The sequence below is a fragment of the Ziziphus jujuba genome, chromosome 5, assembly GCF_031755915.1.
Source record: "Ziziphus jujuba cultivar Dongzao chromosome 5, ASM3175591v1".
Lineage (NCBI taxonomy): Eukaryota > Viridiplantae > Streptophyta > Magnoliopsida > Rosales > Rhamnaceae > Ziziphus > Ziziphus jujuba.
In genome coordinates this window covers 9,293,610-9,311,713 of record NC_083383.1, presented here as the reverse complement: position 1 = coordinate 9,311,713, position 18,104 = coordinate 9,293,610, and the positions used below count along the sequence as shown (strand labels likewise).

General features: G+C 31.4%; 3 protein-coding genes and 1 non-coding gene across 4 annotated transcripts; 1 reads left to right on the top strand and 3 right to left on the bottom strand.

Moving 5' to 3' along the window:
• Positions 1-2,526: 2,526 nt before the first annotated feature.
• On the top strand, positions 2,527-3,899 carry LOC107420666 (aquaporin TIP4-1). The gene is made up of 3 exons (XM_025075233.3): positions 2,527-2,782; positions 2,951-3,189; positions 3,324-3,899. Exons 1-3 carry the CDS (start codon positions 2,656-2,658, stop codon positions 3,702-3,704), a joined length of 747 nt encoding a protein of 248 aa, XP_024931001.1. The 5' UTR covers positions 2,527-2,655; the 3' UTR covers positions 3,705-3,899.
• Positions 3,900-5,305: 1,406 nt separating this feature from the next.
• On the bottom strand, positions 5,306-7,320 carry LOC107420687 (protein JINGUBANG). Its single transcript, XM_016029707.4, has 2 exons — positions 5,939-7,320; positions 5,306-5,706 (listed from the first exon to the last, which is right to left on the bottom strand). Exons 1-2 carry the CDS (start codon positions 7,287-7,289, stop codon positions 5,690-5,692), a joined length of 1,368 nt encoding a protein of 455 aa, XP_015885193.3. The 5' UTR covers positions 7,290-7,320; the 3' UTR covers positions 5,306-5,689.
• A 1,392-nt stretch (positions 7,321-8,712) lies between these two features.
• Positions 8,713-10,341, bottom strand: LOC132799105 (putative RING-H2 finger protein ATL12). Its single transcript, XM_016029652.4, has one exon. The coding sequence runs from the start codon at positions 10,138-10,140 to the stop codon at positions 8,980-8,982; it is 1,161 nt and encodes a 386-aa protein (XP_015885138.3). The 5' UTR covers positions 10,141-10,341; the 3' UTR covers positions 8,713-8,979.
• Positions 10,342-10,538: 197 nt separating this feature from the next.
• LOC107420641 (uncharacterized) lies at positions 10,539-16,069 on the bottom strand. The gene is made up of 5 exons (XR_009638929.1): positions 15,949-16,069; positions 13,206-13,714; positions 13,028-13,112; positions 12,698-12,862; positions 10,539-10,855 (listed from the first exon to the last, which is right to left on the bottom strand). It is a non-coding gene; the product is annotated as an uncharacterized LOC107420641 (transcript).
• Between the last annotated feature and the right edge of the window lie 2,035 nt (positions 16,070-18,104).

Genomic DNA, 18,104 nt, shown 5'->3' with positions numbered 1-18,104 from the left:
AGTCAAGTACGTATGTGTTTGTCCATATGAATGTAGATGTGTAGTTTTGTCAAATTTTAACAAGCAAATATAATAATATTTTTTTGCTAATATTGGTAATAAAATTATTTGGTAATTGAATATAATGGTTCAAGAATAAAATATTATTATTTAGCATAAAAAATTAAATATTATTTTTTATATAATTATCACAGTTGATGAATTCCACCCTTAAAAAAATATAGGGTCTGAATTATCTTCGTCACGATTTGCAGTAAATAACAAATATAGTTGTCGTTTCATAAGTTTGTTTTTCTTGTGCGTCATTCTCAGTTAGGGAAGTTAGAAAGGTGAAAACTAAATTATTGAAATATAAAATTTCACATTTTTATAATATTAATAATAAAAAATTGAAGTTTATAACTAATATTCAATAAGGATAAATAAATGTAACATATGTATACATATTTATGTGATATGATGATAGTTGTAGATAACTGTCTTTTATATTTTTGAACATTAAATTTCTAGCTATATTATACTTTATATGTATGTACGTATGTATGTATATATTTGTATATATATATATATATGTATAAAACAAGATTACTTCTAAAGTCTGTTCAAAATCAGCACTTAGCAGGCACGCCCGTGCCATGTGATGCAAGCGAAGCCAGCTATATAAAACTCAACGTTTTACGCCTTTGACATTTTGAATAATAAATATTATTATCCACAAAGTTATTTAATTATTTTCCGATTACGAATAATGTAACAATGTTTTCAATTTTCAATTTTGTTCAATCGAATAAAGGTTTGAAAGAAATACCTACGACGCTCATTATTTTAAAATATGATTTTTTTTTTTTTTTGGTTTTTTTATTTATGAAGGACAATGTTGGAGCTATCATGAACTAAAAGACAAAACAGTAAGTCAGAACTTCCTTTTTGTAATTCAATAATGGAGAAGGAGCTTTAAGCTTTCCACACTTCAAATCCGATAATGCAAAGTGGAACTGCTTATTCCTTCAATCCTCAAACATCTAAAGCACCGTCAAGTTGGTTGGTTAGTGGACTGAAACCACTAAAATCATATTTATGAGTTTCAAATTTCTGATTTGAGTTTTAATAAGCTTCATTATTATCTCATAAGGTCTTATGTCACTGTGCTGCATGGTTTAGAATCTCCAGTTTAAAATCCATGATACTATTAGAGGCAGCCTTTTTCTTTCATAAAAAAACATATCCTTAGAAAATTCAATCTTTTTTTTTCTTTGGGCTTTGGAAGCAGTAGAAAATTTTTCACTATTAAAATGTCAACTAGACAAAAAGACATGAAAGAAAAGTTGCATATATCCTGGAGAGCATTATTGGAATATGACAAAATTCTTTAATAAGTAACTGTCAATTTTAGGTTTTAATGGTGGTGGGATATTAAAGGTGCAGTTTTTGAGTAGACACAATGATAATGCAACATGCTTTTTATCCGCTACTTTCAATTGGCTCCTGGAAATTAGTGCGTCTTAGGCTTATGATCATATATTATCAGACCACTCCTTTTTAATTATTTCCATATTTTCTCTATCCTTAATGAAGAAATTATAAATCAAATAAAAACAAAAACGAAGATAAAACAACAGCAAAAACACAAATCTGTTTCGGCCAATCTAGGTGCATTGAAGAAGATGAGAGATGGATCAAAATCTTTATTTTGTGTATTATTTCATTAGAGGTCATCACAATAATATATTACATAAGTAAATTATATATAGGATATTTTTTTTTTATTTTTTTATTTTCTAAAATAGGTTATTAGATAAGAAAACAATTCCATCCATATCTCTGAAACATATATAGTCAACCAAATCCACCCAGAAATTAATAGAAATAAATTTCACATATCCATCTTCTTTGTTAAAAGTACTATAAAATTAAAACTCACGTAAAATTTATTTATGTTTCTGTTTTCTAAGATAGTATATTTTTATTTGTTAAATATCATTTTGGAGATATAAATCTTAAATCGAACCAAAAATGTGATCCTTATAGAAGTACATACGATATCTTAGTCTTTTTTCTGTTCGTTTGTTTGGTCTTTACTCGTTAGATACCTTAGCCCTTTGAATGGTTCCTCGTAATTACAATTTTCTTAATCATTTAAGTTTTCTTTTGATTAGTTCGATTTAAATATTTAAATGTAGCCCTTCCTAAAAAAATACAAATTGAATACATAAATATTATAGTATACATACATGTTGCAAGTGAACTGTGAAAATGAAATTAATTTCTATATTTTAAGTGAATTGAATAAGAAAAACAAGTATAAAATATACAAGCAAATTGCAAAACGACGTGCGAAAAGGAATATCCATAGTGTACAACAAGATGGCATATGCATAATTTTATACAGTCAACAATTCTACAATAGGTGACAGCAAATTGTGACCGTCCAATCATTATACTTGTATATAACCTGTCCCCGAAAAAAATTGAGCGAGCTCACCTCTAATAGAAAAATTTTATATTATAGTTAGCCAAATTAATTAACCAATATTTTAAAGTCCCACAGTGCTTGGACGTCCCTACTTAAGGCGATCTCTGCCATTGCCAAAGTCTGAGAAGGACAAAGATCGGAGAAGAGCTAGCTGAGAGGCAAAAAGCAGGGAAATAATAAGAATGGGGAAAATAGCTTTGGGAACCAGCCGTGAGGCAGCTCAGCCTGATTGCATTAGAGCCCTCGTGGTGGAGTTCATCACCACCTTCCTCTTCGTCTTTGCCGGTGTTGGATCGGCCATCACTGCCGGTACGTAAATCATCAATCATTTTATATACTATATAATACTTAAAACATATTTACTGAAAGACATATTATTTGAGTCAATCTTACTTGATTTATACTGTACTATTTGAACATAATTTTATTATATGTTATGAAATTAATTAAATCTAAATTTGCTGGTGAAAAAAACAGATAAGTTGGTGGGTAATGCACTTCTGGGGTTGTTTGCTGTGGCCGTGGCACATGCACTAGTTGTAGCAGTCATGATATCTGCCGGTCACATTTCCGGTGGTCATCTCAACCCCGCCGTCACTCTCGGTCTCCTCTTCGGCGGTCGAATCACCGTCTTCCGATCTATACTTTACTGGATCGCTCAATTGCTTGCATCTTCAACTGCTTGTTTTCTTCTATCCTACCTTACTGGAGGACTAGTATGTCATAATAATAATAATAATAATAATTCATCATATATTGCCAATTTTTTTTTTTTTTTTTGAAAGTCATATCTTATATTATTTAATACTAACATGTGACATTTATTAAATATGTATAAATATGGATGCAGAATACTCCGATTCATTCACTGGCAGCTGGGGTGGGATCTTTGCAAGGAGTGATATGGGAGATTGTGCTCACCTTTTCCTTGCTCTTCACGGTTTTCGCTACCATGGTGGACCCCAAGAAAGGAACTCTTGATGGGCTGGGCCCAACTCTAACTGGGTTCGTAGTTGGAGCCAATATCTTGGCTGGTGGACCATTTTCTGGGGCTTCCATGAACCCAGCTAGGTCTTTTGGACCTGCTTTGGTGAGCTGGGACTGGACTGATCACTGGGTTTACTGGGTTGGGCCACTCATTGGTGGTGGGCTTGCTGGGTATATATATGACACTTTCTTCATTGCTACACCAACTCATCTTCCTCTTCCCACGGATGAAGATGGCTTTTAAACGTGTGTCATGGAGTTCAAATTAATCTTCAGTCCCACACTCAGATCTTTGTATTCTATTCTATGTGTTATTTTCTAGGCTTTCTTTTATTCTTAGCATACGTATGCATGCATAATTATAACACTATTAAGAAGTTACCTTTTACTAGTGCGCTTCCCATAAATTTAAATTTAATGCACAAATTAATTCATTTCAGTCCAAAGCTTTATCTAATTCTGCAGAATTACATTTAACTATATGTTTAAAAGCCTTTTCTTTTAATTTTCTTAAAGACACAATTAAAAAACATGGTTCTATATATATATATATATATACATAATTGGATTCTTTAGTAGTGGTTCCACATCAACATCTGTTTGTTTTATTTGTTAGATCCCAGATTCATAAACTTTATTTAAGCCCAAAAAAGTCTTGCAACAATATATATATATATATATATACATGGTATGTGAGGTGCCAAGCAAGAGTAATGACAAACACCATTTTTCTTATATATATAAAATACACCTAACTCAAACAGTATTATACTCGTACCTCCAGGCGTGGTGATGGATTGGGGATGAAAAATAGCTCCGGTCTATGAGGAATTTTTTTAGGGAAAAAAAAAAAAAATTTCTGTGAGAATACCGGGGTGTAGTCTGCCGAAATTGCTCCTTCGTTAATGCATTAGACAATAAACATGGTAAAAGACCCAGATGGTCAACAGCATCCTTTGCAAGTAGATGCCAGCATAGATCACAATTTTAGCTACGATGTTCATTGTAAAAGACCCAAATCGATCACCATTTCGAAAGGAATATGTATGTATACATAATTTTGCTAAAAATCGTGCTAATCTTGCCCCATAAAAGGCAGATAACCAATATAAAAAATTGGTTTGTGCACAGTATAGCAAAAATATATATTTATATATATATATATATATATATATTAATCATTTTTCAGAGGAATATTAAGATGCTAATTAATATTCTTATCAACCGCACCAACAAAGAAAAGAAAATCAGTTATAATTATTTTATATAGAATTATATCAAGGATGCTAAAAAATCTACTAACATATATATTAAATGATAAAGTTTTGTTACTTACTTGAGGTATGCTATTATTTAGTTATAATAATATTATAAACACCAAAAAAATCTATAACACGTTAAAATTATATGATAAGGTAATGTGTTATTATTTTTATTAGCAAAAATATTTATATAATTTAAATATGAATAAATGAATTTTCACAAAAGATAAGTATAAATGTAAGTTAATAGAATAATTGAACCTTGATCATTACTAGGTATACTTTTTGATATTTCTATTATTATTCATTTAATTACACTTTAAAATACACTTAATAATATTTTGTTTATATTATTTTGCCAATTAATAAAATTATAACATATCACATTGTCATATTATTTTAGTAAAAATATTTTGGTAGACATCTTAATGCCCCTAGTATTAGCCATACATACATACATATATATATATATATATATATAATAATAATAATAATAACAGTTGAGGGGCCGGTGAGGATATGCAGGCTGTAGCAGCATATTTAAGATATTTGACTAATTAGGAAAAAGATTTTACAAGCAAACTAATAAAACATAATCGGTTTATAACATTTAATAATAACAACAAAACGATGGACAAGTAGACAAATTAGCTGGTAGAGGGCCTGGGCCATTGCCCAACAGGGCTTCGAAAAATATACCCAAGATAAGATAAGCAATTGTTAATATGGTAGCTGAGGGAATTAACAATATGTGAAGTAATATAGGAATGGATATTAGGTAGACTACATATGCTAAAATTTGGTTATGAAAATGAATTAAAATTCAAATTAGCTGTCAGAGCCTACAGGAATATGACAAAAGTACCTTTCCAACTAAATTTATTATATACTTTCATGTGGCACTCTGCCACAGCCTTCATCTTTCATCTAATTTAGATGTGCAATACGGAAGATAGCCAATCTCAGCTCATTGATGCATTGGGCCTTTTCCACAAAAATAAAATAAATAAAATATTAGTGAATTGAAAAAATAAAATTAAGTTAAGATATGAAAAAAAGAATGATGTTCAGTTAAAGGTGATAACTCAATTCCTTTTTAAGAACTAAATCAAGTAAAAATCATACTTTTTAAAATTTTGAATTTGAAAAGAAAATTCTAACTAAAAGTAATATGTTTAAAATATTAGTAGATACTACAAAAAGAATTTTCATTTACCTTGAAGCTTCTTTTGTACCCAGGAAGGTGATAGCACAGGGTTCATCTCATATTCCACAGCTTTGGTCCTCGAATCATTTCGGTCCATACGGTCCAAGCAGTGTTTTCTCTCAACCAAAACCTTAACCCTCCAAACCTTAAACGTTTGGTCCAAACTTGCACTGTAAACCAAACATCCCATTACAACATTTTCCATCTCCAAACAAGCTGCTAAGCATCTCACTGGTCCTCTATGTCCATCCAACACTGCCAAACATTCATGGAAACAGTCTCTTTCCTCTCTTTTCCATACCCTAATCGTCGTATCCTCAGAGCCGCTAAATATCAAATTCCCAGCAGTTGCTAAACAAAGAACAGCAAAACGATGACCCTGTAAAAATCCTCCATGGTTATACCTACAGGACATCATCTCTTTCTCCCAAAAATTAATGTTACCATCCGAGGAACCAGAGTATAGAAACCATGAATTCCTCGAACAGCTCAAAGCTATTGAATTGACGGAGCAAGGTTGGAATTTCAGTGTCATAGTGAGAGTGTGCGAGTTTTCTCTGTATAGTCTTCTCCAAATTTTGACAGAGCAATCAGATGAGCAAGTGAAAACACACCCATCTTCTTGGTTAATCACCAAGGCATTAATCTTTTCTTCATGTGCAAGGAATGTGTCTACACATTTCATTGTTGAGATCTTCCAAGCTTTAACTGTTCTGTCGTGCGAGCCGGTGTATAAAAGACCTTCGGCATGGTAATAAGCCAAGCAAGAGATACAATCCCTGTGTTGTTGGTGGTTGTTTGTCTTAAAGAACGAAGGAAATGAACTTCTTTTGGGAATCGAGGATATCTTTTTGCATCGGAAATTGTCCGAATCAGCTGCGAAGTTCCACATTCGGACTCTGTGATCTTTATAAGTGGCGAAAAGCACGTTACCATGAACTAAAATGGCTCTTACCTCCCCAGTCTTTGCTTTGAGATGTCCACATTCCATGAAATCCTGTTGCCTCCATGTGCGAATCCGGCTACTTTCGGAGCCGGTAAAGACTACATTTTTTGAGATTGCAATGGAGAAGATTGTTCCTTCTTGACGGTATAGGGAAGCGATACAATGGTAGAGCAGAGCAGGGGAAGGGGTTTGGAAAGGAGAGAGTGTCCATGGTGATTCTGGGCTTGGTGGAGGCAGTAGTTGTTTAAGCATTGTGGGATTAGGGCTTGAAGGAAATGAAGGGCTTAGTTGCAGATGTTCTTCTTGTTCATACATTTCATAATCGGTTCCGATGGTGAGGTGGATTGGAGTTTGGCTTGTGTTTGTCTCTTCGTCTATGAAGTTGTAGAGAGATTTTTTGCGTTGGAATTCCATGACATGGGAAAAAAAAAACACAAATAGGAAAGTCTGTAAACAGAGACTTGTCGAAATGTTTGAATTAAAAAGGGGTTAATTGGATAGTGGATACTTTATATATTAGCTTTATAGATGCTACTAAATGCAATAACTTAGTATAATTTTCTTATTTAAAAAAATTAGTATCATTAATGAAATTATATTTAATTTTATCATATAATACACAATCACAATTGATAAACAAAAATTAAAGGCTTTTTATGTTGTGTATTTTTCTCGACGAATTGGAATCTTGTGTTCTATTTTTGTACTCTCGTTCTAATAATAGAAATCATAATATCACTTTATTTTAAATATTAGGGTTCTTTTTTTTTTTTTTTTTCCTTTCTTTCTTTACCTTAATTTATTAAGTTTCTTTGTTATAACATTTTATATCATTGGTTCCGATAAAAATGGAACATGAAAATTGGACATAAGATCCTAATCCATTCAACATGATCATGTTTATTAATTAGGACGATTGGTTTAAATGTGAAGCAACAGTCACCAAGAAAATCAGTACCTTCCCAAGTTGCTTAAATGGTGAGACTTTACTTCTTATGCAAATGCGTTAATAGGGTGGTTGGCAATTGATTGGAATAAGTGTAAATTAGGTGGGATCCATCTTCCAGCTTTAGTATTTTGTCACCTGTTTTATTCCTTTAGTCTACTCTTTACCGTATAATAAATTATGGACAACTATAACATGTGATATCTAGGTTTTTTAACTCTCGGTAAATATGGATTACATATATAAACTTTTCCAAATCCATGCTGGTGCTGTATGACTATGAGTAATTAAAATGGGAGTGAGGGCCAATTATATCTGAAACAGTATGGATGGGGATTTTTTGTTTCTTAATACTGGAAAAATAAATTAATTAAGTTGGTACAAACCGAGAGTATTAATTTGGTTGGTATTTAATTGGCAATATTATATAGCAAATGGGTATATATTTGATGGAGTTGTTGCAATCAAGCAGTAAGAGTTGGGCGCATTAGATGAGGGTAGAACACTAATTAATGGAACCTCCAAACTTCTTTCACAATTATTTATTTGGTACTGCCTTCTTCTCTCTTTCTTTTATTAATCCCTAGAAATACCTTTATTTCTTAAAGTGGCCCTACAGTCTCGTAACACGTAACACGAAACATTATCTTTCTCTGGATCATACGAAACTTATATGATTGTTAATTACCCGATTTGTTATTTGCCATTTTTATCTTTGAGTTGTTATATATATATATATATATATGTATGACTTTTCAAATTTTGTCTATTCAATAGGATGTACACTTGTTTGTCGTTGAATAAAACAATTGACGTATAAAACAAGTTCTACCACTAAAATCAATAACAAATTAAAAATTAACAAGGAAAGCTTGTCTCTGTAGGTAAATATAATACATAAGTCTCTTGGCTAAAGAGAACAAGAGGAAAGTCCGTTAATTAATATGTCATATGATAACGAAATAAATTGTTAAAAAAAAAAGTATTAAATCTACTGCATAGAGTATTCTCTGCTGGATCCATGTCCATTCTCTGTTTCAATATGATGGAAGAGTGGACCACAGAGCAATCATGCTTGAATATACTGTCTCTAAATTTCCTTACAGAAAAAGAACTCCATTTCATTAACAATGGAAATATTGAATCTAATAAATTATATTACACATTCAATGGCTGTTGTCTGTACTTCAACTCTTCTGAGCTGGCAAACCATCTGACTGTTCCTCCGGCTATCTGCAACCAAATTCTCTTCATCCTCTCCTCCTTGCTACTATTAGCATCAGAACCAGAACCTTTGCTTCGTTTATTATAATTGTTCATGTTAAATTCTGTAAACCTCGAAAGATTTGTAATCTCCGACATTGATCGTTTCTCATTCGTATTGATCAGTAATTGTCCTGTTGATGTGCTCTGTTCACAACATATTGATGAAGTAGAAGGAAAGCAGCTTAAAGTTGGATATGAATCACTTCCATCAATTTTACTATTTGATTCTGTAAGAGAAAATCTTTGGCTTGACATAACGCCTAGCATTTCCGAGTTCAACGACAAGAAATCAGATGAATTAACATCGCTCCAGCGGTTCCTAACAACAGCGTCGGAGATCAAAATCTTGTGCTTGAACTTGTGCAGCAACTTCATATCCATGCTCTTCCGGAAGCTGCCGACTCCAGCTTTAATAAATCTTGACGACAAGCCATGATGTTGATCATTATCATGAGCTTCTTCCCTTTGGATAAAAAGCTCTAGATTTAGATCCTCTGTTAGATTTGAAGGGACTTTTCTAGCCAAAGATCTCGAACTGTTTGAATAAATGATATTCTTGAGGTCTCCTGCATCAATTTTATACCTACAAAGAGGACAGGTAGAGTGATTTTCAAGCCACTGGTCGATGCAATCGATGTGAAAAGCATGGTTGCAATTGGGCAATAAGCGAAGAATTTCTGTTTCTTGGAATTTGGATATACAAATTGCGCACTCTAGGCCTTTTTTGGAACCCTTGAGTGAAGAAAACCTGAAGAATGGGAGTGACTCGATCACCGTTCTGTCTAACCCGGATTGTCTAGACCTGGGTCGAATTAGGCCATGAAAGTCGTGATGATGAAAATTGAAATGAAGTGGGTTGGTGATGCAGAATTTGGCATAGGCAACAAGGGAAAGAGTGATAAAGAACATGATGAAGAGGACACCAATAACGATTGCCAGACTCGGATGGATTTGATTTGAATTTGTATGGATGGGATGGGGGAATAGTACAGAATCAGCATCAGGCTCGTTCTGGGGTTTAGCAAATTGGAATAATAACAATATGAAGATCATGATGAAGGTATAATTTAGATAGTGTTCGGAGGCTTCTGGGGTAGAACAAGCCAGTTTAACAGGAAATGTTTTTATTTTATTTTATTTTGATTTTTTGGGCTAAAGTTGAACATTGAACTTGCAATACATGATGGTTCCCTAGAGTGAGAGAACTCTTCCGTCCGGTTTTGTTGGTTTCTAACGTCGTTTGTCTTGGACTAATCGTTGGCGTCTAAAAGATGTGTAACATAAAAACTTCATCATAATTATTTACAAGTTCAGCCAGCCGACTTATAGCCAACAAAAAAATAAATAAATAAATAAAAGAAATAAAGAAGTATTTATAAACTTGGTTTAATGGTAAAATCATTAAAATACAACATTAGATTCAGCGTTTCAAATATATATATATATATATTTGAAAACGGAACTTTACTATTGAGATAAAAGAACAATTTCGTTTATGTGTGTGTGTATATATATATATATATATCTTAACAAGGGAAGGACATCAACACAAGCACAAACATATACAGAAATGAAATTGAAAGAAACGATGAGTTATATAGTCTGTATAGACATTGATTGCGGGGACTATGATTTCTACTTATTCTTAAGCTAGTTATGCCCTGAGATTATTGGCATGAAATCTCAATGAAATCCGTAAGGAACTCTGCAGCAATGTAATTTTAGCAATTGGCTCACTCGTAAACTTCTTTGTGTCAACCACATAAACCTGCAGCAAAATTAATTAAGGAGGTGAAAATTTATATATATATATATATATATATATGATAATTATATCACTCTCTGCATGTTTATTTTAATTTGAGACATGACGTAACTGAAAGAAAAGGCATATAGATGCATTAAAATATTTCTATAATTAAGAAAGAATGTTAAATTAAACCCACTGGAGGTCTGGTAGGCGTAATAAAACTCCGTAGCCCTAGGGTAAACATGTTTCATCTGTCAATGCGAATTATTATTATTATTATTTTTGATATTTTCTATGCAAATTAATTAAAAAATAAAAATTCCTTGTAATTCATTCAGTTGGTATCTTTTCTCGTCAAATGCCTACCGATGGTCCATCGTTTAGTATGGAAACCGATCCATATATAGTAAAACCTTTTGATGAATATACATTTAACAGTTAAACTTATAGTCTAACAAAAATTGCGTTTCTTTATTAATAAATATCAAATGCGGGGATATATAGCAGTGGTAGAGGTGACTATTTCCTCGAAGTCACTTGAATTTGAATCCCCTCCATCTTCAATATCAAAATATATATATATATATATATATATAGATCTCGTTTGTTGTTAAATGATGTTGGCATGCCCTCATACCTACTAATTATTCTAAAAATCAATTTGGTCTATTGATTTCAATACAAATTTCCTTCATGTTTGACGAATGAATTATTGCCACATCGTTTAAAAAAATTCTAGACTTTACACCCTTTAACTAGGCCTGTCAAGATTTCTGTAGCAGTCTTTTCTTTTATGCCAATGGAAAGAAACAAACGGTAAAAAGGGAAAATAAACTGTATAACTTTTAGTTGACATGGCAACAATCTATTGGCGAGAGACAGGGAGAGGGGAAGACACGCAAATGGTAAAGAGGATTCCAATCTGGGACCCTCCTGTATAATGACCCAATAAAGTTACAATTAATAGTTGATACGTACAAGAATAACATAGGGGGACACTAATTATTTCAGAAATTAAGGACAACAAAATAGAGGGAGCTCCTTTGTTAAACTAGATTAGATTGAACTAGACTCGACTGATGAACTATAAATTTTAAACAGTTAAAAGGATCTACATATTTATTAAGTTCTTGATCATTGAAAAGATACTAATTTTGATTTTGGGGTCCTACACGTCACACGTGCTCTGTGAGTGACTTTGTTATATACTGTACATGCCTTGATCAGATTTTCATGAAAGCTCCATGCTGTGTAATTTTGGCAACTGGCTCACTGGAAAATTTCTGACACGTTTGATTTATGGAATAAATATAAAAATAGAATTTTTATTCTATTGATTTTGTTTTTCTATATTTCGTAAATTTTTAAATTGAACAATAGCTATTCCATACGAGTAAATATATCTTTATTTAAAAAAATAATAATTCTTTATTAAAATTTTAGGATTTATATTCCTATATTTTAATTTGGATAAATTTTAAATATCTTTGTCACATTTAAATTTAAATTAATTATCACATATTAAAAATATATAAATAAATATAAAATTTAATTTTTAATTAATTTTTACCAAAATTGATTTTTTTGAAAAAAAAATATTTATAAATCCTAAAACTTAATTTTAAGTCAATATTTTTACCAAATATATAAATAGAAATTATGAATTTTTTTCCTATTTTCTATTCCTATGAATAACTATTTCTATTTTTAAAGGAATACATATTCTGTATACCAAATCAAACGTAACATTCCTAGTGTCAAATATATCAACCTATGCAAGAAAAATTTATCAGAATTCGGAGAATATATATGAAGAATTCGAAGCTAGAAGAGTAGCAGAAAAATATTGATTAGTCTTACTCGAGATGTGTTGGTATCTTTGTTGTGAAGGAATGCAATAATCCAACCATCATCTTCTTCACCACCCCCTTCCTTCCTAAGAGACAAAGGCAGATCCAGTACAGAAGCTCTTCTTCTCAAACATATTGTATTCCACCTTTATGTCCTTTCCAAATCTCTATTATCCTAGTTTTTTCACATATTGAAAAGATACTACTTTATTCAACCATTTGAACATATATATATATATATATATAATTTTGTTAAAATGGACATCTTTCTCATAATAATATAAATGCCTCTCAACATCAAACAACATGATATTTAATACATAAAACACAAGGCACCCACATTATATTAGGAACAGGCACAATTCAACAAAAGGCTTTTTAGCATCGAGCCCCGTTATAGTCAGCTCGCCGGTGCCTGGAGCTCTCTGTGACATGATGATCGACCATGATAAGGAAAAAACTGATAAAACTTAATTTTGAAGCAAAGCAATTTTAATATAAAAAAATTAACTAAACACCTTTGGATGGCTGGCAAAAGATCTGTCCCAATTTCGACAAGCGTCCCAATTGCCTAATGTTTGTAATGTGAAAATGTCACTCTCATGGGGTACAAAGTTTTCTGAAACGGAATAGAACTTGCCCGAATGCTCAAAAACCCTGGCGTTGCTATTGTCCTTGTTTAGTTGTCCAAATCTCAACTGAAAACAAATTAAAGCATTATTATATATAAGTTCGGTAAATTATTATTATTAATTGTTTGGTAATGTGAAATATAAGTAAATATGCAGCAAGGACAGCAGTCGTGTCTCCTTGTGTGACTTAGAGGAAAGAAGGTTTGTTTCTGTGTTTCTCGAGCTTGAAAGTTTCGGCTTCATCGTGTCGGTTATTGTAGCGGAGAGTCCAATTGCAATCACTGTCCTTTCTAAAATACAGAGCATGAAGCATTCCTTCTCCTTCTACCCAAATGTCACTTGACCTTCCAAACACCGATTGGGTTGATTTTATCCTCCAAACAGTGGATTTGGTCCTGCATTTCACACAATACCAGTACATCAACCAATCACGCAAACTATATAGTACCATTCCATTCCTATTAACATTATTTTTGCTCAATAACCAAAATGTGAAGTCCACATTGGTTTAAAAGGAGTACGAAATACGTCTTATAAGGTGATGTGGATATTTTTTCCTTATAATGTATTTTGATAAAATCTTAAAGGCTGGATTATAAAAGAATTTTTCAATCCCAAAGAGAACAATATGCGGATGGTTTGAACTGTTACAAAAATATTTTGTATGATAGTCATTTTCAAGGTACAACCCTCCACATGTGAAATGTTATAAAGTTAGGTGAAGTTTATAATTATTTGAGCCTAACTATATATATATATATATATGTATGCATGGAATACTTTTACCTAATATATATATATATATATATGAGATATTTGCACGGGTGTCTCTATATTATAATTCAAAATTTGGTTTTTTTTTTTTTTTTTTTGGAAAATTGCTTCATCAAACAGTGCACTATTAGTCCTTTTTTGAAATTTTTGTCCAAAATATTAATAAATTCAGCACATGCTAACCACGTGACGTCAAAATAAAAGATAATTTGTGGAATTTTAACTATCTTTCTTTCGTCTGTTTTCTTGCATCTCTAAAAAAGAATATTGATTGTAAAAAAGCGATTCGCCCTAGTGTAAAAAGACAACGTAGCCCCTTGTTTTGATGTTATATGTTACCGGCATGTGCTGAATCTATTAAGATTTTGGACGAAAATATTCCAAAGCGCTAACGGTGCAATATTCTTTGAGTTTGTGCAATTGCTAAAATTTATTTTGGATACCAAAGTACGGATAGCAATTTAGTTTAGGAACCATTGATGTAAATATCTCTCTCTCTATATATAGACGCATGTATGTACCACAACAATATTATTCATATTATTAACTATACTAATTATTAATTCTTAATTTTTGTTCTCACCAAGTCTTTTTTATTGATACAGCCAACTAGATATGCATATATTATATTCATTTTTCAAAAATCTTAAGCTTTTGAAGATAATGATAATTTAACATGGTGTTAAAATAAAATTCTAGATATTTTAGTTCAAGTCACACAACTACTCATTAAAAATAAGAGTTATTAGCTTTATTAGTTCTTAAACTATACCCATATTTACACTTTGGATCCTAACCTATTTTTGTGATACTTTAATTTGGTCCCAAACTTTTTTTTTGGTCTACTTTGGTCTTAAACTATTATTATTATTTTTTTAATCTATACTTTAACAATTTTAAAGCACGTAGTAAGGACCAAATTACACTAAAAAGATGAAATTTAGAGACCAAAATGCCAAAAAATAAAAATTCAAGGATCAATATGCAACTATGGGCATAGTTCTTTGTCAAAATATATATATATATATATATACACATATATATATATATGGGCATAGTTCAAAGTTTGATCGTGACAATAGCATCTGTAAAGATCAAAGTAATCTAAGTGAGAAGGAATATTGACATATTTAAACGTATATTAAATCATTTTCTAAATGTTTAAGTTTTGGGGAATAATGGTAATTTAACTATATTTCCTGCCTTTATTTTTTAAAATTCGAAATGTTGAGTGTTAATTACCATTTCTTATATAGACACCCTCAGGAAAATCATCTGGAATTTTCCCTTCGATGCTGGTCATGAAAAGAGGTTCTCCAATTCATCGACCGGTGAAAAGTTACTTTGCAACAAAATGTTAATTCAATATAAGCCCTCAGCAAAATTTATTTATGAACTAATACGGTTCTACTGATATATGGTACCTGAGATGGCAATGGTTGGTCAGCAAATTCAAATATCGAATCGACAAAGGCATCCAACATTTTGGTGCTAGCAGTCTTGATGGTTTTGGCAACATGATCGATTCGCAGGGGAGCTTTTTTCGATTCTCTTAATAATGCAGGCTGTTCATACTTCATATATATATATATATATATGAGGTCAGCTAATGATTTCCATTTAATTTCATCTGAAGATCACTTTTAGAATTCTAATTAAATTTGGCAAGCATTTCAGTTATCTGATGAATCAGCCACAAGCTAGCCTGAATATATATATATATATATATGGGCTTTTTTAATATAAGCTTGTCCAGATTAATTTATGTCAATAATTAAGTTTAAACTCATACCTGACTATTACATAACTAGTGAAGATTATGCAAAATCAAGAGCTAGCAGAAGAAAATAAGGACCTTATTGAAGTTATTGGAATTCTCTAAAAGTGGGGGCCTTCTTTGAATGATGCAACTCACCACCTGAACCGCCATACGTGAAGGTGCCGTGTATTATCTCTGTGTGTGTCCGAGCTCACTCAATTACCACCTCTAACCAATTTATATATTTATATATATATATATATATAGTTTTTCTAGGGTAGGAGTATCATATATATCAAATGTGAATATATATAAATATTAATTAAAAAAGTTTTACAGTCAGATATCTGCACTATTGAAAATATCTTGAGCAAGATAAATCTGCTAAGAAAATATCTGCATCAATAATTAATGGCATGATAGACTTGCCAAGAAAATATTTTGAGCATCTCCAACGATGAAATCAGAATTTTTTCTATGTAGCATAAAAATAGAAAATATTGTTCACAGCCAATTTAAAAATTATTCATCTATGTAAAAAAAAAAATTATTAGTGGCTATTAATTAGTTGCATATATTATTAACTTTTTAAGAAAATTTTACTTTTTAAATAAAATTTATAACTTTGAAAAATAAATATTCACCTTATTAATTTTTAGACCACATCATTTTACATTCATTTTAGACACTATTATTGAAAAAAAAAAAAAAATCTATATTTGCTTATATGGGATTGTAACTTCACGGGCCACATTTCCAATGCTCTCACACTCATTAATTGCATATATGTCAACTAATTGAGATTGTGATTTTCTTTCCGTTTTTGTTTTGTTTTGTTTTGTTTTTTGTGTTTTTGTTTTTGATTTTTTTGCTTTTCCCTTTTTTTGTTTTGCTTTTTATTTTAAGGAAGAGCCTACGAGTGGGACTCTTTTTTTCTGTGACCACTCATGTAACCATATCTTCATGGACCCCATCTCATATGGGTGAACTACGATCAGTATTGATCACTTGAAAGCAAGGGAAAAACTTTCTCAAAATATATTGATTATAGTTAAAGGTTATAATATAAGTTGTAGCCAGTGGGCTTCCTTCAAATTCTTGCTATCCTGGTAAGATCACGAGCTCAGAGTTCTATATATATATATATATATATATATATCACATAGTGGATTATTATGATAAGAAAAATAATATTTACCATCATTAATAAATTATTATAAATAGAATTTATAAATAGTTATAATTAAATAATTAATTTTTAAAATTTTAAAATAAAATAATAATAAAATTAAATATTCCAATTAAATTTTATCATAGATAATGATTGTCATTATATAATTTGACACAAATATATTTATTTATCGAAATTATTAAACACACATATATATATATATACATTAGAATCACCGAAATAACAATAGATAGACATTTTCTTTCATTTTATACGTTATATTCTATTTTTCATAATTTCATTTAGTTAAGCAGATAATGAAATTTTAGATTTGTATGTTTATTTAAAAAATTCCAAACTACAGACACAATCACAAGTCACCTATATTCATACACTAATTTTGAACCTAAAAAGAAAAAAGAGTGCTACCGGCAGGAAAAGGCAGGCATTATTTTATAACAAGGTCCAAGAACCAAGATGTCACCTTCTTCAAAAACGAATGGCTTGGTGTCTTTTCTTTCACCTTCTTCTTCGCTTGGCTTGGTGTTTTATCTTATCACTGATGCTGCGCATACCTTCTATGACGTTAGATGTTGAAACTTGATAGAAAAGTCGGTGCAGCTGCCCATATCTAATAAGCGAAGTTTATTCTCAACCATTTGATAAGCTCAAGAATGTTAGAGATCAATGTCTTTATTAAAGCTACACAATACCTATTTTATCCTTTAAAAAGTTTCTCCTCAATGTATAAAGTTGTAATTTTATCTGAGACAGAGGGCTAATTTGTATTTTCGTTGTCACTGTGAGCCTATGAGTTAGCCTGAATATTCTGAAGCTAGAAGCCAAACGTCGTTTTCATGTACCAAGCAGACAGACAAGAAGCACAAATGGATGGCCGAGAAGCCACGGTCAACAAAACACCCCGATCACGCTTTAAATATACGTATACATACATGGAGAATGTTTTTTCTTAGACTAATGGAGCCCTGAGCGACGAGAAAATCTTCGGTACCACCGTGGTACCACGTCATATTATGCAACATCAAAATATTTATTACCACATATGTTAACATTTGCCATA